The 26,196-nt window shown below is 42.7% G+C and overlaps 2 protein-coding genes and 1 long non-coding RNA gene across 8 annotated transcripts; 1 reads left to right on the forward strand and 2 right to left on the reverse strand.

Annotated features, from left to right (window-relative positions):
* Nucleotides 1–299: 299 nt before the first annotated feature.
* Nucleotides 300–3,858, reverse strand: rab9a (RAB9A, member RAS oncogene family). 2 transcript variants are annotated; one of them, XM_061842081.1, is made up of 2 exons: nt 3,733–3,858; nt 300–1,661 (listed from the first exon to the last, which is right to left on the reverse strand). In XM_061842081.1, the coding sequence occupies exon 2, from the start codon at nt 1,622–1,624 to the stop codon at nt 1,016–1,018; it is 609 nt and encodes a 202-aa protein (XP_061698065.1). In that variant the 5' UTR covers nt 1,625–1,661; nt 3,733–3,858; the 3' UTR covers nt 300–1,015. The 2 variants fall into 2 exon arrangements, with proteins under 2 accessions (XP_061698065.1, XP_061698066.1); XM_061842082.1 differs by having other exon boundaries at nt 300–1,643; nt 3,733–3,852.
* A 588-nt stretch (nt 3,859–4,446) lies between these two features.
* Nucleotides 4,447–13,621, forward strand: LOC133512453 (uncharacterized). The gene is made up of 6 exons (XR_009798192.1): nt 4,447–4,484; nt 5,465–5,526; nt 9,217–9,308; nt 11,174–11,291; nt 12,603–12,704; nt 13,275–13,621. It is a non-coding gene; the product is annotated as an uncharacterized LOC133512453 (long non-coding RNA).
* On the reverse strand, nt 4,504–15,171 carry egfl6 (EGF-like-domain, multiple 6). 5 transcript variants are annotated; one of them, XM_061842099.1, is made up of 15 exons: nt 14,646–15,171; nt 14,465–14,575; nt 12,571–12,677; nt 11,563–11,655; nt 11,367–11,486; nt 11,165–11,284; nt 8,877–9,011; nt 8,665–8,787; nt 8,198–8,260; nt 7,551–7,802; nt 6,848–7,000; nt 6,328–6,402; nt 5,847–5,942; nt 5,440–5,702; nt 4,504–5,308 (listed from the first exon to the last, which is right to left on the reverse strand). In XM_061842099.1, the coding sequence occupies exons 2-15, from the start codon at nt 14,536–14,538 to the stop codon at nt 5,201–5,203; spliced, it is 1,782 nt and encodes a 593-aa protein (XP_061698083.1). In that variant the 5' UTR covers nt 14,539–14,575; nt 14,646–15,171; the 3' UTR covers nt 4,504–5,200. The 5 variants fall into 5 exon arrangements, with proteins under 5 accessions (XP_061698083.1, XP_061698084.1, XP_061698086.1 ...); XM_061842100.1 differs by lacking the exon at nt 8,198–8,260 and having other exon boundaries at nt 14,465–15,169; XM_061842101.1 differs by lacking the exon at nt 6,848–7,000 and having other exon boundaries at nt 4,507–5,308; nt 14,465–15,165.
* Between the last annotated feature and the right edge of the window lie 11,025 nt (nt 15,172–26,196).

Genomic DNA, 26,196 nt, shown 5'->3' on the forward strand with positions numbered 1-26,196 from the left:
GAGATTTTGTCCAATAAACTCTCGAGTTATCTAAACCATGACCTTGCGCCTCCACCACGGTGGCCCCTCATTCAAAGTGGACCTCCATGCCTCATGGGTCCACCAATAGCCACTCTTATCTCATGACTTGATAAAACCTTTTAAAAATGTCTCTTCAGTGGTGATAGGATTTCAACCCTTTATCTTTGTCATGCCTACTAGCACGTAAAAACCTAGAGATCATTGAAAAAGTATTGAAATTTTCCCATTATTGGGGCACATCAGTTCCTGTGGCGGATGATGATGACAAAACACAAAAGTAAATAGTCCTCAATACTTTATTTGTTGGTTCGCATATAAATAGCAAATGGTAGATGCAAATGAGCATTTCATTTCAGTTTGAAAACTTTCAACAGTAAAGTTAAAAAAAAGTTAACATCAGGCTTGATGTTCAAGACACACCCCCAAACCAAACTCCTGGTGTTTGTCAATTGCCAAAAATTGGACAACTAATTCCTCTCTTCTTTTCTGGTACAGTATGTGTGATTACATAAAGTGAAACAAGTTTCCAGTTTTGATGTCGAGCTCAATTAGGGAGCATCTGGGCTTTGAGAACTTAGCAATAATCAATTTACATGGCTAAAACGTGTGCAAACTGTGTCAAAAAAGCAATTAATTTGTTAGTAACATGTGCCTAAGCAATAAGAAACAATGCAAAGCTGCTTAATATTAACATGATCAACACATCGACGCACTCATCTACGCATTGGCATGTTTTAGGTACCCACACAAAGCTCACATGAAATGCAGTTAATTCGTTCTGAAAACGTGACCTTTAAACTGAGTGGAGAATTCAGTGCTTTCGTGTTTATTTATGGAAAGACGCACTTTGTGCTCCCCCACATTAAACTGACCCCATACGTAAGCAAACCCTGATAGAACAAATCAAATATGTTAGAAGTTTCAATAAGGTGTTAACGCAGCCGCATCATTTAAACAGCATTATTTACGAACATTGCAGACGGTCGCTTCCACGTTATGAGCAGCAGCTGGTGGCCGAACGGGGCTTTCTGTGGAGCTTGACCGTGTCCGTGGGAATGAGGTGGTCCGCTCGCTCGTCCGTCGCCAAAACCCTGCGCACCGCCTCCTCGAAGGCCACCGCGACGTTCGTGGCGTCCTTGGCGCTGGTCTCGAAGTACGGGTGGTCGCCGTTCTCCTGGCACCATTGCCGGGCCTCCTCGGAGGACACCTGTCTCTCGCTCACGTCCAGTTTGTTGCCCAGCACCACAAACGGGAACTTCTCCGGCTCCTTGACGTCAGCGTAGTAGATGAACTCCTTCTTCCAGTTGCCCAAGTTGAGGAAGCTCTGGTTGTCATCGACGCTGAAGGTGAGCAAACAGCAGTCGGAGCCTCGGTAGAAAGGAGTCCTCAGGCTGCGAAAGCGCTCCTGGCCGGCGGTGTCCCAGATCTGCAAGGTGACCTGGTGGCCGTCCACCTCCAGGTCCTTGTTGAGGAACTCCACGCCAATGGTGTGGAAGAGGTGCGCGTCGAACTTGTTGGTCACGTAGCGGTTCATGATGGAGCTCTTTCCCACGCCGCCGTCGCCCAGGAGGATAACTTTCAGCAGAGACGTTTTGGTTGACATGGCTGCTCGCGGCTTATCGCTGCAATGAAGGGATATCCTGTTTGAAAAGATGGAACACCTCATGCGTTTGTTAAGCGAACATACAGTGAAGAAAATAAGTATTTGAACACCCCGCTATATTGGAAGTTCTCCCACTTGGAAATCATGGAGCGATCTGAAATTTTCATCGAAGGTGCATCTCCACTGTGAGAGATAATCTTAAGAAAAATCCAGAAATCACAATGTATGATTTATATTTGATTCAGTAGCCTTTGTTTGCGATTACAGAGGTCAAACGTTTCCTGTAGTTGTTCACCAGGTTTGCATGGACTGCAGGAGGGATTTTGGACAACTCCTCCACACAGATCTTCTCTAGATCAGACAGGTTTCTGGGCTGTCGCTGAGAAACACAGAGTTTCAGCTCCTTCCAAAAATTTTCTATTGGGTTTAGGTCTGGAGACTGGCTAGGCCACGCCAGAACCTTGATGTGCTTTTTACAGAGCCACTCCCTGGTTTTCCTGGCTGTGTGCTTTGGGTCATTGTCATGTTGAAAGACCCAGCCACGACCCATCTTCAGGGAAAGAGGTTGTTCCCCAAAATCTCACAATACATGGCCGCGGTCATCCCCTCCCTTAATACAGTGCAGTCGTCCCGTCCCATGTGCAGAAAAACACCCCCAAACCATGATGCTACTACCCCCATGGATCACAGTAGAGATGGTGTTCTTGGGATGGAGACCTGTATTATTATTGTTGTTGTTGTTGTAGAACTCTAGCTGATAGACATGTGTTCAAATACTTATTTGCAGCTTTATCACACAAATAAATTGTTATAAACTCATACATTGTGATTTCTGGATTTTCCTTTAGATTATCTCTCTCACCGTGGACATGCACCTACGATGAAAATTTCAGATCCCTCCATGATTTCTAAGTGGGAGAACTTGCAATATAGCAGGGTGTTCAAATACTTATTTGCTTCACTGTAACAGTATTTCTTCCCATAATAGCCTACATTCTAATAGATGCTTCTTCATTAAAAACAAAAAAAAAGTTTTGTCTACTTTCAACAAAAAGGAGCTGAAAAACCTTTTCTTCCTACAGACTGACCGTTTCTTTAAATTTAAAACCCTCTGGGGGGGGTGGATAAACGGCAAACATTCAATATTTATGACTCCTAATCCTTGTGCGTGTGATCAACCCGAAGTTGACTGAGTCAACCTGTGATTGTAACATGAAATGGAACGATTGCCAATTAGGAATCAACCTCGCGTGATTGCTTGACATTAAAATGGCGAGGAGAGACTGTCAATAAAGTATAGCTACAAGATAAGCTAAAAGTGAGGAAAGTCAACAAAAACCTGCTGATTTTTCCTCATCATGTGAGGGGTCGCTTGCATTTTAAAAATCGATGCGTGTTTGTAACGTAAGAGAACACACGACGTGCTGAAGGGGGAAACGCTTGTTCACTTTGTTTGGATAAACCCAGTGACGACATCAGATAATAAAACAATAATCATGCGTTGTCGATTACTCTTAATAAAGTTATATTACCAGTGGAGCAAGTCAAGCTGAGGTGCAGGTCATCATTATGCTGCGATAAATGACTAAGTCTGCTCCAAAAAAAAATATGTACACGCTTTCTATTTTCTATCCTGCTTATCTTTGCTGAGTGTTGCTGATGAACTGGAAATTATCTGAGCTGATTTCGGGCAAAAGTTGGACTCCACCCTTGCCCGAAGTTGTCAGTCAATCACATTGCGCATGGTGAGAAAGACAAGTATTCACACGGTCACTGAGTGGAAAATTATTCCGTGGTGCCCTAAGCAAAGTCACGCGAGCGAGTACAAGTATGCCATCAGTGAGTCACGCATCCAACGTCAAAATGCATGTGCAACATCCAGTGATGGATAATAAACCAGAGACTCATGTTTCTCGTGATAAATGTACAGTTTGTGGTGGTGCTATGTTGCTGTAAACCACAGACTTGAATAGTCACTTGATTATCTCCATGATGGCTTAGGAAACAAATAAGCAACTAACAAGTAATTTTAATAAAGGACGATCACAAGCGTACGTTACTTCTATTCAAACACAATCACGGGATATGATGGCTGGTTGGATACTCACCACTGATTGATTTAGGTTTCCTCCACTGGTCCGGATCATGTGGTGCAGACCCCGCTACTCAGTCACATGCTCGTTTGTTCAGTGTTGGTATGGACGGCCATGTAAGCTCCGCTTGCTCTGGCTGCAACACAGCGGTTTGCTTGTAAATGCTTGGCAGGAGAGAGCTACTTCAGCTGGGCAGCTCCCAATGGACGTGTTACACAGAAACGCTCCCCAACAACATCGCTTTGAAATACATTTACATTTGTAGAACAAACACACCGGTAGAGGACAATGTTACAGCTAGCTAGCTAGCTGGATATGACATATAAATAAAATCGGGTAACAAGGCATCCGCACAGCTGGAGTTAAAAAGCAGGCAACAGCGTTATTAGCTGTGTAACGTTAGCTAAATTCACTACAGAGCAAAAAAAAACCAAAACAGTTCATTCCAGTTCGGTCTGCAAAGCGACCGCGTCCACGCCAGTTTGCACGAGAAAAGACTGACAGGTGTATGTGTTTGACAGCTTCTTGCCTTTTTGTCCCGGCCTGAGATCAACAATGTCACGTCGTTTCCTGGACACTCCGAAGGCTCGATGCTAGCTGCGCCCGCTAGCCTGCCGAGAAGCTAACGATGGCTAAGGACAGCCCAGGTCACGTGAAGGATTTAGACCAATCGGCGACTCGCTTTGACTCACCGCTAAGAGGCGACATTTTGGGCCGGGGGGGGGGAGGGGGTCGTCAGGATTTTGGGGTGCTGATCTTCCGGGCAGGTAAAAACGTTTTTTTTTAAACTTTTGTTTAGTTTTTTTTTTTTTTTTAGCCGTTTTGTTCATGTTCACGAAAATTTCTACGAAGGAAATTAATTAATTAAACACATTAGTCTAAAACAGTGTTTCGTAACCTTTAGAGGAGTCCAGGAACATCTCATGGGATGTACGTGACCAAATTAACATAAAAAAGTATGTTTGCATAAATAATGATGCTCAGTTTACTGCCACCTTTACTTGTTCAGTGTAAAATTTTGTTGAATTCAAAGCTATTCCAGTATTTCTGCTGTTTGAATGGCAACATGTTAATACAGAGTTACTGGCTCTATCTGCTTTCTAATGGAAGAAGGTCATTTAATTAATTGTTCTGCCATTCATAAAACGTCATTGCCATTGATGGACACATAAAGATACATTATTCATACTTAATTAAAAAAAAATCTGAATTACAGTGGTTTTGGTCCAAGAAGGAGAAATTTCACTGGGCTGTTAGAGTCAGCATGGGTGCAATAGTGGTTAAAATGGCAGTGCAACAGTTCTGAGACTTGATAAACAACAACAAACATCCAGGGTATCGACCAAAATGTCGAGGACAAAAACCAATGTCAGACTGAGATAGAAAATAAAAGATTTACTCCATGTAGAAGCACAGAGTAAGGTGAAAGCAACATTTACAGCAATAATGCACATTTTTGATTTGACTATGAAACAGCTGAACTTTAGAAAATCAGAGAGTCATCTTCTTGACATGGCCCTGAAGTTAGAACAACGTTGTCTAATCCGATCTCCCCTTCGACTCCTCTCCCGCGCTGAGCTTCAAAGATGATCTGTAAGACATTCAATGGTATAATCTGCAGTGTTATGTTCCATGTTATTATTATTATGCTTGCTTCACTATCCTGCTTGGAAACTGTTTTGATTATTGAAATGACACCGAGTTCTAAACCAAATGACTCACTGATTGTGGCGCTTCCTCTTTCCAGGCCACAGTGAGGAGCTCTGTCTGCCATCCCTGATTCCTGCTGTGGTTCTGTTCCCACACCGGGTAAGCGTTGTTGTCCAGCAGCACCTTGAGCGAGCCAACGTCGTGACCCACCACACGATAGTTGAATGTCAGGCAGAAGCTGCCCTGCTGGGTTCGGTCACTGAGTAGCAACTTGAGCTTGGCCACGTCCTCTTGCTCCCCTTGCAGACCACTCATGGACATGTAGTACTCAGCACCTGAAGAAACAGCTCAGGATTAATAGTTCTGCAATCATTAGCCAATCAACAAAACAATTCTGGTGTGTTATTGTATGTCGCATTCGAGTCTGGAGTATGCTCCAATCATTATTTGCGGAAATACGGTATTCATCATTTTGCTACCTTTGCCATGGTAGGCTACACTCCAGTCCATGTCATCAGCCTTGTCTTGCACCCACTCGCATGCTCCTCGATCAAAGTTGCAGTCCATGATAAACTCTTGTGTAAAGAAAGAAAACTTGCATTATTTACCCATTTGTCAGACAGAGTCAATTCAGTAGAAGCCCGAAGGATGGTTTGTCAAATAATACAGATTTGGACCCACATTTTCAAGAAAAAGTCACACAAAATGAGAATATTTTATTCTTTTATATCTCTTAATTCTTTTAAATTTGATTGTTAACATTAATTATTTCCACATTTGGACAACAGTTAGGCCAAAGTTACTTAACATTCTGTTTGACCTAAAATAAAGCTAGTACTCATGGCTAACATTCACACTATTTAGATTTCCATTATTTCCGAATGGGAAATTACATTTTTAATGAAAAGTGGACTCATTTTGTAAAACTGAACTTGTGAAACAAAAGTGTAATTTTTATACCTTCCTGATGTGGCGCCGTTTCAAACTGTTGGACCTCTCTGGCTGGACCAAGAACTGATGCAAAATCCTCTGATGCTATAATGGGAGATAAGCAGCAAGTATTAGTGACAATTTATTGCGGTTTCCCATAGTACGTAGTCAGAAGCAATGTATATGATACGTGCAGAATTGGTCAACGACTTTATCACAACCTAAATGAATTTATGATGCAAAGGTCAAGTCAACCAAAGGTCAACCAGCAGGTTTTGGCCTGCTCTGATGTCGCTCAGTTATTGTAGGGGGAGGAAATACATGTTTAGGTTTCAGCCCTCAAGCGTTCAGGCTCTTGTAGCAAAACCACCCCAAGGCAGGAAGCTTTCGACATACAAGCAAGTGACAGCTGGGCTTATTGAACCTGAACACCTTAAGTGGTCTAGTGCAGTGAAAGATCTCCAGTGCTGATGACAGACCTTCCTTATGAGGAGTCAGTCTGTTTGCACAGCAGCTGCTGTGGGGAAAGCGTAATAAAAGGCTTCGTAACCTTCTCCCAGGGTATGGGAAGCTGATCCGGGTTGAGCTTGCATCCCTCCGCTCTCACATGCCAAAAGTGAAAAATTCCTCTCCAATAGGTGATGAATGTTTCGAGGCCTGTCTTCTCTTGCTGTGTAAAGGGTTTTACAGACTCTGTTGTTTCCTGAAAGATTAGGAGTGAAATGTGACCCAAGGTAAGATACCAACACGGTCAGCCATTTCCTTTTTATGACAGCCCTAATTTCCTGACAAGATGTACCTATATCCAACTGAACATCATTTTTAAGAACTTCTCTGTTAGGGTTAAATTTTCTGGACACAATCCTTCTGAAGAAGAACTAAGGTGGCACTGGAGGAGTTGAAGACTCTGGGTACGGATTTTGTAATTGCATCAGGAGGATGTACATACATAAAAAGCAAACTTTAGAAATGTTTGCTTGTGACAATGCCTACAACAATCACGCCTTCTCTGGGCTGCATGAATCTGGTGGAAGAGTGTTGGTCTCCTCAGATGCAAATTCTGAGTTTAATCCTGAGCCCTTGTAACCATGTCAAAGTGTCCTTGAACAAGATACCGAACCCCCAGTTGCTCCTGACGCCGCGTCACGGGGAAGTCAATGAGGAGGCAACATTTAAGTGCTTTGAGTAACTTGAATGTAGCGCTATACAAGTCAAAGTCCAGTTAGCCTTTACCCAGAGCAGAAGCCACTTACTGAAAACATCCCCTCTTGGATTGAGCTGGTTGTCTTCCTCTTCCTCTTCTTTCTCTTCTTCCTCATCAAGAAACTCATCCACTGGGGTCTCCGCAGTTGGTTCGCCGATGTAGACCTCTCCGCCGTAGTCAAAACGCTGCTGGTGGATCCTCGGAGGCGGGGTCAGAACCGGTTCAGGGATAATGTTTTTGATTTCCTCATTCTCAAGTTTACCTCCTGGAATTCCGGGCCTTACTTGGGACTCTGGGATGGCTACAGGCAGGAAGAGGAACCAAATTACACATGTGGGACTGCAAACATGTCAGGGACGTGCAGTATTTTACCAGGTGTTATACATTGGCGCATCTATGGAGTGCCTTCACATAGTACTATTAACAGCAAAAAGGGAAGACTGCATACTGTATATTAATAACCATGAACATGCGGTTGAAACATCACAACAATTACCTGATGGTAAAAGCATTCAATCATACATGTACAGCATATGTACAAAGGGCATGCGCTAGTTTCCAGGCCTGATATCAAATGTCGTGAACAAAGTCAAGAGGCTGACTTTACGGAAGGAGTTGAGAAAGCAGGCGATTAATGGAATTGCCGGGCAGGGAGTTAGCAGCGAAAGCAGCGTCTCGGATTCCACTTCATCTCACCGTTGAGGATATGATCAGCGCTGCCTTTGTTTCCATCCCATAACCTCTGATAAAACGGCTTGACTATAGGAAATAAAAGTACTTTCATTCACATTAAGATCCTCTGGCTGATGGTCAATGTCACTCGTACATAAAGCGCCACCTGGACAAAGGCTACTGAGTATTCCCATTTCTCTGCAGACACCTAGCAATAAAATATTTACTCATGTGTGCTGACAACCTTTGGCTCTCTCCTTTTAACATCTGCGAAACTTTACTGGCAGGAAATCAGTCTTGAATGGAATGGTGATGTATTCATACGCAAACTAAAAATATGCAGCGGTAAGATGTCTGTTGGTAATGCAGACAGACCGGGAAGGACAGGCTTCGGTCGTTGGACACCCTGCTTGAAGATTTAGGACATCAAATGGAACTCCCGAGCCTACCGGTAGTTGGTTTATAACTCTGCAGCAAATCTGGGATCTCACCAGAGCATTCAAAGCCATTGCCTCGGAAGCCTGACTTGCACCTGCACTTGTACGATCCTTGAGTGTTCAGACAGACAGCTTGATGGCTGCACTTGTTGGTGCCGGATGCACACTCATCCAGGTCTGGAAATCGGAAGAAGGCTTTTTTTCTCCCTTTCGGACCATGACGTGACCAGAAACGGTACCCCTGAATTGTTTTACTTTTTCCTTACCGACGCAGTCGTATTTCCCGTTGACATATTTCAGATCGTATCCGTCCTGACACTTGCAGAAGTAGCTGCCAAATGTGTTCACACATTGTCTGTTGTATGGACAAAGGTTGCTTCCAGTGACGCATTCATTAATATCTGCCGGGAAATCAAACACAAAATGCCTCATTAATGACGACAATAGTACGATCATAACATTTACGTCATCAGAATATCAACCATGGTTAAAACTTGTTTTGTGCTTTTGATATTAATGTGGATGCACTGCAACCTATGAATAGTCCCAAATCAGTCAGCCATTTTATAATAATGCTTTATAACTCATACTTCCAATTTCTGACAGATTTTATGATTGCTGCATGCCAGAAAACTGGAAAAGCAGAAATGTTTGACCTCCAACCTGGATTGCTCGTACCCTGACTTCACTGAGACGCAGTAAGCCTTATCTTTGTCACACTACACACGATCACGTTAGAAACACGCTACTACTTGATCTGTATTTATCGGTTATACAACAGATTGGCATTAAACAAAATATTCTGTAAATATACAGCATTAAGTTTGCATTAAGATATTAGGTTTCCAAATATTCAAAAGGCCCCCAAAAAAAGCATTGTGTTTTTGTCAGGAACTCTCACGGTAAATTGATCTACAGCAGGGGTGCCCAGACTTTGTTACCCCAAGATCTACTTTTCAAGCAGCCAGCCTCTCGCGAGTTACCGAAGGAAGGGGGTTAGGTGGCGAGTGTTGGGTGAATGATGATACTCACATTGTTATGTTATTAATGTTATGTGATATATTATATTATATTATATTATATATATATATATATATATATATATATATATATACCAAGGTGGAATTTTAAAATTACACACTATCTCATGCTGCACTTTCTACTTTATTGGCTTCAGACCAGACCTTTCCCACTCGGAAAAGAGAAAGTCTCGTCGAGTTTAACCACTTTTTCTTCGATTGTTCACATACTCCGACAGTCATTGCATCTTAAAACAACAGCATTTCTCCTTTAACTTTCTCCATTAATATAAAAAGTAAACATAAGCAGCATGTCTAGCTCGTCTTTGCTCTATTTTGCCCAGACTGTGTTGCTAACTAAAGCAGCAGCGGTGGTGGACGCATAACATTTGAATGTACGTCTTTACGAGCAGGGGGTGAAAGGTAAACTAGGAAAAGAGAGTGTGGCGGAGAAAAGTTCAGTGTGCTGCCTAAAAGAAACCAGTGGCTTCTTCTTTTCATTTGTATTCATTTGTACAGTATGTATGTGAATTGTGCCATTGGATGTAACAACCAGTCATCCCTCACTCATTGAATCACATTGCAAAATGCCACAACCTGAATAGCTGTATGTTATACTTTCAATTTGCATGGGATTATTTTTTTTCTCCGCGCAACGCAGAATATCTGCACAGAAACTGCATCAGTGACGCATAATTGCGCATGCGCGCAGTTTAGAGGGAACATTGGCCGAGGTTTTTGTTTTTTTTTTTTTTTTTTTTTTTTTTTGGGCACACCGTCCCGCGATCAACCAAGACTGCCTCACGATGGACTGGTTGATCGCGATCGACGCATTGAGCAACCCTGATCTACGGTATTGAAAAAAACAGCAAATACATTTGCTAGCGTATTGTCGTCATCGGACATCTTTTATATTTGTATATTTGACTACAATATTTTCATATTGTAGGGTCCAAGTAGTGATATTTCAGAAAACTGCTGTTTTCATGAATAAAGCCAGCAAATGCATGTTTGTCCAACCAACTAGAGACAATGAGACAGATGTTCTGCCTTCAGGTGAGGCCAATTAGTCCAGATGTCTATAATGTCTATAGGAGTTTATGCCTTGTAAATGCTTCAGTGGTAACTAGACAGACATTTACAACATTTTTGTTAACATTAGTTGGCTAAATTTGTGAAAAGTCTCCCAACTCCTTTATCTTGGCCGTGTTGTTTTATTAGTAGCTCTGCCAAGTTGGCTGTTACTATCGAGGAAGAATTGTGGAACTACAAACCTAACTGCCTTGCTCTGATTTACCAACCAACCATACTGTATGAAAGCCACATAATGGAATCTTTGTAGAGTTTTCCACGATGCCTAAAACCGCCAAACACCAATGCATTGGAATCAAGCCAAAGTCAATTTCTTTCCCTCTTTGTATCCTGAACTTCCTCTTCTTTCCTTACATCTTTGGACTGTCTTTGATTATACCATATGTTCCACAAATGTCTTTTGTACAACTGTTTCTTTGAAGGTGCCTTTTTTTTTTTCTCACCTACGCAAGTCCTCTCATCTGGAGCCAGCTGCAGCCCCACAGAAGGACAGAGGCAGCGAATCTCCCCCTGAACTTCCTCACAGCCGTACTGACAATGAGCGAGCGAGCAGGTCCTCGAATCTAACATGTGCGATCACACACACACAAACTCATGAAATTTTTACATTTTTATGTGAAAAAATGGTGGTGGGATGAGACTCACTGGCGCAAGATCCATCAGGCATCAGCGTGTATCCGTTGAGGCAGTAACACTTGAAGCTGCCATGGGTGTTCATGCAGCGATGTTCACACGGACGAGGGATCAAGCCACATTCGTTCAAATCTTGAAATAAGGACATTTTTTCAACTGGAAGCAGCTCTTTTCCATCCAAAATGAATGAGTGTGCACCCATATTCACCCTGATTGCACGTTTTCCCCGTGTATCCCAGGAAGCACTTGCATTTGTTTGGTCCAACGCATTCGCCGTGCTTGCAGCCTGGCTCACATTGAGCTGGTAAAAAAATTGGAATGAAAAAGCAGACACATATTACTGGTTAGATAGTTGTAGTTAGGTGGATTATAGTCAAACCACAATATTTCCATAATTTCAGGCTAGATTTGACAGACTAAATGGAACATTCCGTGTGATTGGACAACAGTTAACTATGTAGAGGCAGCACAGTGATGCAGCTGCAGAGCGTTGGCCTCACAGTTCTGAGGACCGGTGTTCAAATCCCGGCGAGTTTGCCTGTTCTCCCCGTGCCCGCGTGGGTTTTCTCCGGGCACTCCGGTTTCCTCCAACATCCCAAAAGCATGCAACATTAATTGGACACTCTAAATTGCCCCGAGGTGTGATTGTGAGTGCAGCTGTTTGTCTCGACGTGTTCTGCGATTAGCTGGCAACCACTTCAGGGTGTACCCCGCCTCCTGCCCATTAACAACTTTGGTAGGCTCCAGCACTCCCCGTGACCCTCGTGAGGATAAGCAGCAAAGAAAATGGATGGATGGATAGATTTTACAAACTAAATGGAACATTCCGTGTGACTGGACAACAATTAACTATGTAGAGGCAGCCCGGTGGTGCAGCTGCAGAGTGTTGGGCTCACAGTTCTAAGGACCGGGATTCAAATCCTGACCCCGCCTGTGGAGTTTGCTTGTTCTCCCCATGCCTGCATGGGTTTCCTCCCACATCCCCAAAAACATGCAACATTAATTGGACACTCTAAATTGCCCCTAGGTGGGATTGTGAGTGCGGCTGTTTGTCTTGATGTGCCCTGCGATTGGCCGGTTACCAGTTCAGGGTGTACCCCGCCTCCTGCCCGTTGACAGCTGGGATAGGGTCCAGCACTCCCCGTGATCCTCGTGAGGATAAGCGGCTAAGAAGATGGACGGATGAATGGATCAAATCAACCTTGACCTTTCTTACCCTCACACTGGCCTCTGCGATTTTTCTTCCAGCCATAGCAACACTCCAGCCGCCTACCGTAGCGACACACACCTGGTTGGTTTCCAGTAGAAACTTGTCTGTGCTGCCTTTGTAGAGGAAGAAAGAGGTTCGAGGTAAGATGTGTAATTTTATTGTCGGACCGATATTTATAGCTCTCACGGAGAGTGCGATAGCATTCGGTGCTGGGAGCGAAATGTACTCTTGACTTTGAAACACGTGTAGCTTTGTGATCCATTTGGATTTTTTTTTATGCTAATTATAGCAGTTGTGTGAAAACACAGTTACAATAAGGCATCTCCTTCCATGTTTCCTATAGTAATAAAAGTAGGATTAACCATGGAGCAACAATCAGTTGACAGGATGCTTGTTGTAGAGAGTGAAAAGCACCGTAATCAGACTCTTTCCTGCTTCCTGCACCTTGACACCTCACGCACCATCTCATTACTTCTGCCTAGCAAAAAGTATACGGTTGTGTCTGTTTGTGTATTCGTACACTATGAGCAGGACGAGATTTTGGTGCGGAGCCAGGGATTTGCTTAGATATCATCATTGTGAAAACTGTTCTGCAGAAAATGGTGGCCTTTACTGCCACCGATGGGACATGCAGGTTCAGCCTCAGTTTCGTTCTCGTGTGGATGCTTTGTTGTTCAGGTTTTGACCTCGGTTTGTTGGTTTCGTTGCAGGATTACACATAAACTACAAAAAGCAAACCCCTCCATGCCGTTCAGTCACATCCTCTCGTGAAGTGGTCCTAGCACCAGTTAAGCGTTGGCGCTGTACTGTTACTGCAAGCCAGTGGGAGTATCCATGGCACCCCAAATACAAAATGTCTTGGTCAATGATTTGTGACATGTCATCTTCCATGGTCTAAAATGTTAGTCGGTAACCTATGAACAGCTGGACAAAGAAACACGAGTAAGGAGTTCCACGATTTTATGGCCTCGTTGGAGGTCTGCGTTCAGCCGCCATCTTCCTCCGTTTTCACTTGCTAACATTGTCATGTCAGGAACTGCATTTAGAATAATGTACAGCGAGCAGAGGTTACATTACACGTGTATATTTATAATCTGGATCGGGTAAATTCAGTCTTTACACAGAGAATAAATATCTTGGGAATGCACAGCGGGATGAGCCCGTTTCGTGTTTTGACACCCGTCGGGCTTGGTGCCAAATGTTAACCATTCGTGGGCAACGTCCCATTTTTGGGACATCATGATTTTCACGCATTATATCCTTGAGTATGTCAAAATATTTAAGTGTTTTAATCTGATTCTGATTCTAGTTTTTGGGATGATCTACTAAGAAAACCCAAGTACTCTCTCGCAGGCAGCGTCCCATTTTTGAGATGAGATTATAAATTAATAAAATTATCATATAATTTAACCATAAACGAAAAAGAAGTTTTATTTCCTTGATTGTGGCCTGTTAGGAGACTTTTATCTCAATGAGGGAAAAAATTGCCACTCTGCCCATGAATGGGTTAATAGCACCCATGTTTTGGGGTATCAGGCAGCAGCCCCTTAAAAGTAGTTTTGACTCCGGCGGGACATGAGGAATCCAAGACAGGAGCTAAATCAACTAAAATAGCCCACGGGAGAGTGACAGGTGCTCTTGATTTTTAACGTCTTTTGGACCGATGAGCTGACAGTTGCTAAACCGTAAACCTTACATTATAATAAGAAAATAATGTAAAGATTTAAAACTCGAGGTAGGATACTACGGCCTGTGGGCCATATTTGAATCTGTTTCAGATTTGGCCCACGGTGGTGCTCTCAAGCCCAATATGTGGTCAGAGTTATACGTAATGCTCTCTTGAAAAATATGACAATAATTTTAAAAATTCACAAATGCTCACAGCGCTTTATCAACTCACCTGTGCGCTTTTGCACACGGAGAAGAGACGTGGAGAAGGAGCAAAAGAGCACTGATGACAGTGATTGGCTTCATCGCTCGGACGTCTTTTCCTCCGGACTGACTTGTGCTGCTGTTTAGATTGCAAGAGTGAATCTCAGCCTTTGTATTTTTTTGTCCAATGCACGGTGGTTTGCATTTACTTCCACAACGAGGCCTCCTCCAGGGAAGAAAAGAAAATGTCACTCTCTTCAAAGCTGCAGCTCTACTCAGTGTCCCGTTATTTGCTCTTTCCCCTCTGGAAATACAGAAGTGAGGAGGACGAGGTTGGTTGTGAAGTGGGAGTGGGTTTGTAAAGAGGGGAGGGGATTATGTCTCCTCACTGAAACCCAATACAGAGACCACATGGAATTCCACTTCAAGTCTGCTAATGGCGGGGGTCGGGATCTTAAATTGGTCCAGTTTTTGTCTTGCGTTTAAAAATGGATGTTTTTGCACAACCTGTTTTTGTGCTTAATAATGTGATGAGCTGTATCAGTTAATTGGAGAAGTACACACACACACACACACACACACGCATACATAGGCCTCTCAAAAGTCCACATCTGGTAGTCTCTGAGCTCAAAGATGGATGGCTTTGTGCTTTTATGGTAACCCGCTTCAGTGATCATAGTGATTGCAAACCATGTGATCATGTTAAGTACGGCGCTGTAATTGTTTCAAAACCACCAACATCTGTTTAACTTGCGTCGGTTCTGTTCCACCCGTGACTGTGCAACATGTCAACATTTTGTCATACGATAATCTCCCTTTAAACATTATTGCATGTACTGCATGCTTGTGAAACCAGACCCGTCACTAAATATGAATTTGTGCATCATTGTAAGAACAAAATAATCATTGTGAGATCATGTACACATAAACCAACTATTTCATTCCAAAATATGAGAACATGGACTAGAATAGACCTCCGTGAATATGAATCGATTACTGATGATGTAGTGGTACACATGGCTGACTTTTGTCGCGGGCAGCGTGGGATCGATTCCTGCTAAGTGATGGTGTCGATATGTACCCTGCGACAGACTGCCGACCAGTTCCCGGTGTAGTCTGCTTTTTTTCCTGGTGTTAGCTGGGACAGGCTCTGGCACTCCCAAGACCCTTGTATGGATAAGCGGCTTAGAAAATGGATGGATGAATAAGAAATCGTGGCGACGGTGGTGGGTATTTGGATGCAAGGAAGGAGGTCCTAGTAGTTATTAATCACATTTTATTGAAAAATCTCTTGTGTTGCTGAAGCAGGCATGTGGGTTTTTATGGCTAGGCCCACAATACCTCAACTTGTGGTCGGGTGTAATCTAAAGACTGCTAAAAGACATCTGGAGACCTAATTTCATGTTGCAAAGAGTGGCACAGTGACGCAGCTGGAGAGGGTTGGCCTCACAGTTCTGAGGACCGGGTTTCAAATCCCACTCCGCCTGTGTGGAGTTTGCATGTTCTCCCTGTGCCTGTGTGGGTTTTCTCCGGGCACTCCGGTTTCCTCCTAGATCCCAAAAACATGCATTCATTGGAGACTCTAAATTGCCCCGAGGTGTGATTGTGAGTGCAACTGTTCCATGTGCCCTGTGATTGGCTACCAACCAGTTCGGCGTGTTGATTGCCTCCTGCCTGATGACAGCTTGGATTGGCTCCAGCATTCCCACAGACACTTGTGAGGATAAGCGGCACAGAAAACGGATGGATGGATGAAAAAGTTCACGACAAGGGCAGCTTAGACTGGTAAAGCTGTAAAAAGCATCAAAAAAGTGAGTGACATTTCGCTTGGTTTTAATTGGAAACATTAAAAAGGGTCTTGACACTTTGACTATGTGGACCATAAACTATCCATCCATTTTCGCCGCTGCTTATCCTCATGGTCGCAGGGAGTGCTGTAAATAAACTATATTCATTTTAATATTTACATACTGTAGGTTCTTTCCTTATTCAAAGTGTGAGTAGAACCATTTCAAAACTTATCTGATGAAGCACACCAAAAAAAGTTCACACTTGTAGGTATGCAACCTGTCATGTTTGCTTTTCCTTTTCCTTTTGATTTGAGCAAGATTATTGCACAGAATGTTGTTAACCAGCAGGGGGAGACATATGCCAACATGGAAGAATTAACCAGTCTTTAGCTTGATGAAATGTTGTCATTATGACGGAGGCTTCCTTAAACTGATCCCTGTTTTGTATCTGTGTTGATTTGGAGTGAAAATAACTTTTTTTTGGTAACATTTATTTGGAAATACTTAATATGGATGTAATGATCATATGATATGATTGAGGACATGATACTTAATACGTTGATATAATTATGTAGTTTGACAGGAAATTTGTGGTTTGTCTGGCTTCAATTTGTATGGATCTCATTACTGCTCAATGAAAAGTAAGTATCTCCATAGCAACAAGAAATGCTATGCTTTTCATTGGACGGTGTCAATTTGGTTCATGCTTTGATCGGTTGTTGTTTTCTGTTTCCTGTTGGTTTTAAAAGTGTTTGATTCAAAGACCTCTAAGGCGTCTGCTTTAGCACCACATTTATGTTTCTTGGAGAATGCACATTTCAAATAATGTTGTAGGCATTGCTAACACAAACATTGCATAGTGGGCACCCCCACCCATATGCTAGACCTCACTTAACTAGGCTCGAAATTTCAATAAGTCATAATTTGATGACGTGAATGGCATTATCGGAGTGCACCACCCCCAGTCAACGTGTAGATGCACACTCATGCGCTGACAGTGACAAGAGCGAGGCTTTTACTATAAAAGGACACGGATGACAGTTGAAGGGTGACTTTGTAATGCGCGTACGCAACCACATCCTGCCCTCAGCGGGAGATGACAGCCATAGACTGCAATAAGAGTGAGCTGATAAAAAATACTGTACTTGAAAGTTAGGTCCTTTCAGCGTAATCGAGGCTGAAGGTTGGCAAAATATGTGTTTATCTTTTTTTGACTCTCTCGCAAGTATCAAAAGCTAACTTTTGATCACAGTTTGTTAGTTAGGGAGGAGGATTACGCAAAAAAAGAAACTACAGAACGCATTTGATGTTGCAATTTTTCCCATCACAGTCTGCTTTTATTGGGTGCAGGCAGTGAGCTACCAGATCCAGCAGATGGTTTAAAAAAAAAAAAAAGACCTCCTCCGTCTGTTCAGGTTTCTTTCATCAAACAAGTCCCAGGGGAAGTTTTCGGATTGTTCTGTCTGAGCAGAGCACTTTTGAGTGGCATTCTTGTTTACTTGAATGACTCCGTTGTGCAATATTGACTTTGACTCATTGATCATGCTCACTTTACTAGAGGACTGTCGAGTGATGAGGGATTAAATTTGATGAACTCATCAGCTCTTGTCTTCTGCGCTTGTGTGGGTTTTCTTCACACCCCCTCTTACTTTATTGTTTCGATGACTTTTTCACAGAAGCCATTTTTAGATCCTCAAACACTAAACAGTAAGACAGATACAGGACTACGCCTGAAAATTAATTTCCATCAAATTTTGTCGAGGAGGTGGTGCATTTGGGCCCGTGTAGAACCCGGGAAATTTTGAACATCTTGATAAAGGTGCAGAAACAGGAAATGATTTGTTGAGTCAAACAGGAAGTAGTGGCCAAATGTGCCGTAAGAAACAGATGTACAAACACGTATGACGCTCCACATTCCTTTTCCTCACTTTTGTTAGTTTTGGCCTAAGTGGAGCTCTGTGATCTAATGAGTGGGATTCGAGTCATTGGTGGAGTGTGGGTTGGAAGGGCTCTGGATGAATAAAACAAATACAAATCAAAGAATTATAACCCAGCACACGTCAATACAGTAGTTAAACTACTATGCTGTATCTCATTCATTGTCATTGACAACATATATGACATGGTCTAGGCCTTTTGTGCACGAGTCAAAAATGACTTTTTGATTGCTGTTGTGTCGTAGCTCTTTTTTACTTTAATTTATAACTGCCCCGTAACCTAGCAACCTGTTATTCGGGTAGTTCTTGTGCGGTTCTCTCTCTCTGCTGCACACAATGACAGAGTACCTTTAATTAGGTTTAAACCCCGACCCCACCTCAGGCGACACTCTCCTCTGCAATGGCGACTTAAATGCACTCTTGCTTTTTGCCCCCAGCTGCATGCCTCCCAGCCCCCCCTCTTTACATTAAGAATACAGCGGCAGTCAGAGTGCACTACATGGGGCCGGAAGACTTGGTGAGGAACTCCTCGATTCCTCCTGGGGTTTGATGAGTGACTCACTGTTACTTATTCATCAGCTCTCCCGGTCCGAAACATGATAGTGCCTTATTAATTCTGTCTCGGAAAATGCCAAGCCGTAACACGACTGGACTTTTACCCTAATTTTTAGATCTCAGTTTTAAGTGCAATTTTGACCTTTAACAAAACAACAGCAGATGCATTTCGGTGAAGTGGCTTTCACTTCCCTGTTTGTTGTTCCTGCAACATCATGACACGGAAAAACTTCAAAATCTGAATGCCCCAATGTATCGTTGTACATTAGGCAAAATATTGAAACACATAAAAAATATGCGTCAGAAGTTGCACAGTATGCACATCCCGTGACCTCATTTGAGCTCTGTCTGGCAGTATCAAAGGATTCACTCTGCACGTTTTACTTTTTCTTTGGTGAGATTTGTTCAGTCCATCCATCCATCTATTTTCTGAGCCGCTTATCCTCACGACGGTCGCGGGAGTGCTGGAGCCAACCCCAGCTGTCATCAGGCAGGAGGCAGGGTCCACCCTGAACTGGTTGCAACCCAACATAGAGTCTACAATGAATGCATGTTTTGGGGATGTGGGAGGAAACACACGCAAGCACCAGGAGAACATGCAAACTCCACACAGGTGGGGCCGGGATTTGAACCCCGGTCCTCACAACTGTGAGGCCAATGCTCTACAGATGCTCCACTGTGCCGCCTCATGTTTGATTCACTTTCCCTTAATTTGTTCCTCACAAATGTATTTTGTTACATACACGCAAAGAAGTGCTGTCCAACTTTAGGGAACATACTATTGTTTGCATCTCGACAACTTCTTCTTCTTTTCCTTTCGGCTTCTCCCTTTAGAGGACGCTACAGCATGACATCTTTTTCCGTTTTTGCAGCTCGACATACAGTGCATAAATCGACCTGTAGCACAGCCTTCTCGCTTCCAGCTATAATATTAACCTTTTATCAGAAGGCGTGTTTTATGCAAATCTGTTTTTCATATGAGCACAAACAGATTTAGAATACAAGGACCACTTTACTGTGAGGATCTGTCTGTCTGTGAAGCAAAATTTAGTCTTTTAATGTGTCTAGTACCAAAAAAAAATCACAAAACTAGTCATGTTTGGTTAGATTGTACAGTAAGACAATGTTCCCTGAAGTGACCCTCCCTCACTTCAATGCTCACGGAACATGCTTGTCCTGCACGACAAGGCATGTTCCGCCAGCAACTTAATACTTTGATTATTGTCTGAATCATTGGCTCCTCAGCGTGGCTACAATATTCGGATTTACGTATCTGTTCATCAACACAGCCTTATGAAAATGAAAAGAAAGTTTCATTTCCTGTTCCCAGCTAGGGCCGATTTGGTTGTTATTGGTAAACTGAGCAATATTATCTTTGCAAAGTCGGACTTTTTGATGAATCTCTCCATGTCATCCCATTGTGCAAATGCAACTAGTATTGCAGTGTATCTAATTTTGTTATATTGATAACACATAAAGTAGTTACAAAGAAGGCAGACATCACATATTATTTGGAATTTTATTATTAAACAAGAAAGGAATGTTTTTATCCCTCCATTCATTTTGTACTTATTCTTATTACATGGGTAAGCTAGAGCCTATCCCAGCTGATTTGGGGTGAGGGGTGGGGTATACCCTGGATGATCACCAGCCAATAACAGGACATGTAAACAAACAACCATTTACATTCTCATTCCCAACTATAGCCTCGTTCGAGTCTTCAATGAATCGAACATACATCTCTTTTTAGAATGTGAAACCGGAGTATCTGGAGAAAACCCTCAAAAGTATCGTAAGAACATGCAAACCCCAAACGGGAAAGCCAGATATGAAGTCTGAGCGCCGAACTGCTACGCTTGAGGCAAAGGCACATTCATTCATCTTCTGTTCCGCTTATCTTCACAAGGGTTATGGGCATGTTAGAGCCTATCTCAGCTATCTTTGGGGGAGAGGCGGGGTATACGCTGAACTGCAATAGCTCACATTCACACCTCCGGTCAACTTAGAGCCTTCAGTTAACCTATCCTGCTTGTTTTTGGGATGTTGGAGGAAAACAGACTACCCGGAGAAAACCCACGTAGGCGGGGCGAGAATGTGCAAACTCCACACAGGCGGAGCAGGGATTCGAACCCCGGTCCTCAGGACTGTGAGGCAGATATGCTCACTAGTCCGTCACCGTTCTGCCCAAACTGCACAATCATTTTTGGGTGTATCCCACCTCTCGCCCGAAGATAGCCGGGATAGGTACCAGGATAAGCAGTGCAGAGAATGAATGAATGAATGAATGGATGAAAATATAAAAGCATGATTTAAAAAAAGCAAATAACATTTAACACTTTTAATGCATGTTTAACCTTGTTAGTGACTTACTTAAAACGAGGGACGCCATAAATACGGACTTCATAGTTGGGTATAGTTTATTTAGTATAGTTAGATGCCTTAGTCCAACCCCTTATGTGCTTGCACAGGGGAAAAAAAAGGAAACATTTCTTCAAGTATTTGCAAAGCATCTCAAAACACGGTCAGCACATGCCTTCCCTTCATCTGCTCGTCTAGTTCAGGCATGTTAAATGCAGATGAGCACATTTTTGCAGGCGGTCGGCTTGCGCCCACAAAAATATGTTGGCCTTTACTGAGCTTACTGAGTCTTTGATGCCCGTTCTGACATAATTTGAAAAACATTCAACAGAAATCCAAGCTTTGACAGGAATGTCAGTTGGAAACTGGCATCAATATATTTGCAAATTCACTCCTAGCTGTGCTTTAGATATTGTATACAGATTTAAAATCCACTTCCTGTTGTGCAACAAGGGCGCGTGCAACAGGCAAATGAGCTTGCACCATGACAGGGCTGCCCCTATAAAAAGTTGAAAGTAATATAAACTAAACATGACTTTATTTATTCTCATCATGCTCCATTACATTTAATTGTGGAATATTACACTTCATAAAAATTACATTCTGGTGGTGAAAAAAAAGTCTTCTCCCTGGTTTTACAAAAGCAATATACCGACCAACAGAGTTGAATTAAGTTTGTAAAACAGTGGCCCAGTGCATACTCTACGATTACATCACCTACACCCAGAAGTCAAAGCTCGTGATTTAAGCGTTCAGAGAGTACAGATAAAAATGAAAGTCACGTTTCAACTGTTCCCCCTCTACACTTGGGTCAATACTGTATGTAGTTGAAAGCAGAGCAACCTGCATCTGTGGCAAATACTGAAGCAAATACTGGAAGAATTTTTAGAAAGACACTACAAAGACAAGATATTTAATGTTCAAACTGGTAACTTTAATTGTTTTTAGCAAATAATCATTAACTTGGAATTTTATGGCTGCAATAAATTCCAAAAACGAAATTTGAAGAATACTAATCGAACACATGTTTGGAACATCCCACAGTTGCACAGGCTTATTGGGAACAAGTGGGTGACATAATTGGGTATAACATGCGCTTCCCTGAATTCACGAGCAAAGATGGGGCAAGGTTCACCTCTGAACAAGTGTGTGAGAAAATAGTCAAAACAGTTTAAGGACAGTGTTCCTCAACGTACAATTGCAAGGAATCAAAGAATTTTATCATCTACACTCCATAATTTCATCAAAAGGTTCAGAGAATCTGGAGAAAATCAATTGCGTTTATGCGGCAAGGCCGACAACCTACTTTGAACGTATCAAAAACCGACATCAATGTGTAGAGGATTTTACTCGATGGGCTGAGGAACACTTCAGAAAACCAATGCCAGTAAATACAGTTCGGCACTACAGTACATCCGTAAGTGCAATTTAAAGCTCTACTATGCAAAGCAAAAGCCATTTATCAACAGAAACGCCACTGGTTTCCCTAGGCCCGAGCTAATCGAAGATGGACTGATGCAAAGTGGAAAAGTGTTCTGCAGTCTGACGAGTCCACATTTCAAACTGTTTTTGGAAATTGTGGCTGTCCTATCCTCCGGGCCAAAGAGGAAAAGAACCATCTGGATTGGATTGTTATGGATGCAAAGTTATAAAGCCAGCATCTGTGATGGCATGGGGCTGTGCTAGTGCCAATGGCATGGTAACTTACATATCTGTGAAGGGAACATTACTGCTGAAAGGTGCATATAGGTTTTGGAGAAATACATGCTGCCATCCAAGCAACGCCTTTTTCATGGATGTTCCTGCTTATTTCAGCAAGACAATGCAAAATTACATTTTGCACGCATTACAACAGTGGCGCTTTGTAGTAAAAGAGTGTGGGTACTAGACTGGCCTGCGTGCAGTCCCGTCTCTTACATTTTCACAAATCTTTGTACATGCGCCCCACATTGTTAATATGATTGTGATTGTGCAGAGTGCTTGTTTGAATATGCTTTTATTACTGTGTGTTTTTCATACTGCTAATTGACCAGACATAATACTGATGAATCAGTTCAAGGCTGCTCATGCATGAAAAATCACTTGGCTGTAGAGGTCAAACCTATACGTCAAGCAGCCTGTCAAATTCAACCTTTGATACAAAGTCCTTTCTTCCCTAAGTTGCAATCACATGATTAAAACTGTCATGCAGTCTCTGTCTTCCCCCTTTTGCGCACAGGGGCGTGACAGTCCACTCACTTGCTCCTATATTTCTGTCAGGCGCACTCAACTCGAGCTTGAAATACTTGCTCCTGTCCTAACACGCACTGTGCAAAAACTACACTGGATGTGCATGGAGAGATTCGGACGGGTTTGGGTTCAGAGATGGAGAGCTACTGTCCGTACGAGACTGGTGTCTCTCTCTCTCTCCCTCGCTCTCTCTTTCTTGCTCACTCTCCTTTTCTCTCTCTCTCACTCTCCGCTGAGAGCTTGCATGCACACGTCACTTTGCATCACACTACACTGCATCGCTGCCAGCACACATCTGCCTAATTTATACTTGGATTGCAAAAAAACCCTAGAGCAACTCAAAGAAGCCGAGCTTTTTAGCCTTTTTGTAACTCACAGCTATGTGTTTTTAAAAAATAATATAGTCTTACTCAATATATTTGCAGATGACTTGCTGCAATATGTGTGATGTGGTTCTGTTGGCTTCATCAAGCCGTGATCGGTGACGCTCACTGGAGCGGTTCGCCGTCGGAAAAGGGCGACGTTCATTCTCCGGGTCGTAAATGAGATCCTGCCCCAAGTGGAGGTTTTCAAGTATCTTGGGGTCTTGCTCACGAGTGAGTGGAGAATGGAGTGGGAGGTCGAGAAGCGGATCGGTGCAGCGTCTGCAGTGATGTGGACTTTTTATCGGTCCGTTGTGGTAAAGAGGGAGCTAAATCGAAAGGGGAATCTCTCAATTTACCAGTCGATCTACGTTCCTACCCTCATCTATGGTCACAAGCTGTGGGTAATGACCGAAGGAACAATATGCCAGATACAAACGCATGAACTGAGTTTCCTCCGCAGGGTGTCCGGGCTCTAAGAAGCTCGATCATCTGGGAGGGGATCAGTGTCGAGTCGCTGCTCCTCCGCATTGGGAGGCGCCAGATGAGATGGCTGGGAAATCTAATTTGAATGCCTCCCTGGTGAGGTGTTCCGGGCAAGTCCCACTGGAAAGAGACCCTGGGACGACCCAGGAGAGGCCGGAAAGACGTCTCTCGGCTGGCCTGGGATCGCCTCGGGCTACTACCGGAAGAGCTGGATGAAGTGGCTGGGGAAAGGGAAGTCTGGGCATCCCTGGTAAAGCTTCTGCCCGCACAACCAGACCCTGAAAAGCAGTAGAAAATGGATGGATGCTGCAATATGTTATGAACTGGAATTCTAACTAAGAGTGGAAAAACTGTGGTCCATTTATCCATAATTTTGTGTTTACTTGTAATGTTTAGATATGCAAGAACCACGGAAAGGGAGCAGAGGTAGCGGTTAGCACGTCTGCCCCGTAGTTCGAAGGTTAGGGGTTTGAATCTTGGCTCCGGGCTTCCTCCGTGGAGTTTGCATGCTCTTCCTGTGCTTGTGTATGTTTTCTGCAGTTATATCAGCTTCCTCCCACATTCCAAAAACATTCACGTTTGATAAATTGTTTATTCTAGTGTGAATGGTTGTTTTTCTCCACTATACGTGCCCCGTGTTTGGGTGACGACTAGTCCAGGGTTTTAACCTCCCCACCCTCAGGCCCCACCCCCAAAACATACAGCAGCTACTCTGTCACTGGCTAACTTACCAAAAAAAAAAAAAAAATTGGAGAAAAAGCAAAACAGATGTGCCAAATCATTTGATGCCTGCTAAATCGAGGTCCCATGTGATGTAGAAAACCTTTTTTTTTTTCCACTGAATCAGTTCTCCACGAACTACATAGTGCATGGCCTTACTGAGACAGTTGAGTTCAGCTTCAGTTTGTTCCTCTTTCACCATATGAAATGTGTGTGTTGCTACTTTCCATGAGCTTCTTTTTTTTGTTCTACCACAACATCTCACTTAAAACTGTAGCAGTTTTGTCAAAAAAATGTTCAATTGTGCTTTTGATTCTTAAAAAGCAATGTAATTGTGTTTGAGAAGGAGTTAGGTCTGGATGTACTTGGACAGTGAAAGACTTTTTGGTTCTCAGCCTTTAGATGTGAATGACATGTACGCTTTCAATTTTAACTGAAGAGGTATGACACTTACATCTTTTTTTTTTTTACAAATATTTGCGAGCCTTTAGAATAGAAGTGTGCATAAATTGGTTATAATTACCAAAAGATAAATACCATATTTTAGGAACCCTCTCAAAAGAAAGATGAAAGTCTACACCTAAATTTAATCTAAATTGTTTTATCTCAAATCCAGGGTGGTGTAGCACAAGGTTACATTTTAAAAAGCAGCACTTTGTCAATTTATGGAAATTTTTCAAAGACGAGTAAACATATAAGGCTGATTTGAGGAAATAACCACATCATTTTGACCGTTTACATCAGGGGTGTCAAACTCATTTTTCTCGCGGCCCACATTGTTTTTCCGGTTTCCCTCAGAGGGCCGTTATGACTGTGAAACAAAAATATTTAGTCATATCACATTTACATCATCAATTTATGAGCTAGTTTTGGAATCAGAAATCAAATGTAATGTGTTTTTCAACTATTCACATTTGGTAACACAAAAATGCTTGTAATATCTCAACTTTATCATTTATGATATATGACAATTTGAGATTTTGTTACAGATTTTTACTCGAATCATGGAAACATGACAGTCTAGATTTAGCTTGGCGGGCCACATAAAATCATGTGGCGAGCCAGATCTGACCCCTGGCCCTTGAGTTTGACACATGTATTTTACACGATAATGCAATTTTGCAGCTGAAAACATTTGGTGAAAGAAATATTACAACAGTTCCAGGTAGGTTCATCGGGACAAAGATGCTTTTGATAACGCTGTCGTCTGTTCAGACCTGTTTTGCATGATGGTGTCTTTTATTCATATCCTTGGGGCTATGATTCCCAGCCAAAGTACTGTCGCACCGTAGTCTGCCACGAGAGTTTAATCATCCAGTTTCA

This window comes from Syngnathoides biaculeatus, chromosome 14 (genome assembly GCF_019802595.1).
Source record: "Syngnathoides biaculeatus isolate LvHL_M chromosome 14, ASM1980259v1, whole genome shotgun sequence".
In the NCBI taxonomy this organism is placed as follows: domain Eukaryota; kingdom Metazoa; phylum Chordata; class Actinopteri; order Syngnathiformes; family Syngnathidae; genus Syngnathoides; species Syngnathoides biaculeatus.

What these genes read in the sequence shown, in the direction of transcription:
- egfl6 (XM_061842099.1), bottom strand. Translation starts at nt 14,538, where the DNA reads ATGAAGCCAATCACTGTCATCAGTGCTCTTTTGCTCCTTCTCCACGTC. An exon ending in AGATGAGAGGACTTGCGTAG is followed by an intron (nt 9,012 to 11,164) that starts GTGAGAAAAAAA and finishes ATTTCCCGGCAG; the next exon opens with ATATTAATGAATGCGTCACT. An exon ending in TGTAGCCTACCATGGCAAAG is followed by an intron (nt 5,703 to 5,846) that starts GTAGCAAAATGA and finishes CTGTTTCTTCAG; the next exon opens with GTGCTGAGTACTACATGTCC.
- rab9a (XM_061842081.1), bottom strand. Translation starts at nt 1,624, where the DNA reads ATGTCAACCAAAACGTCTCTGCTGAAAGTTATCCTCCTGGGCGACGGC.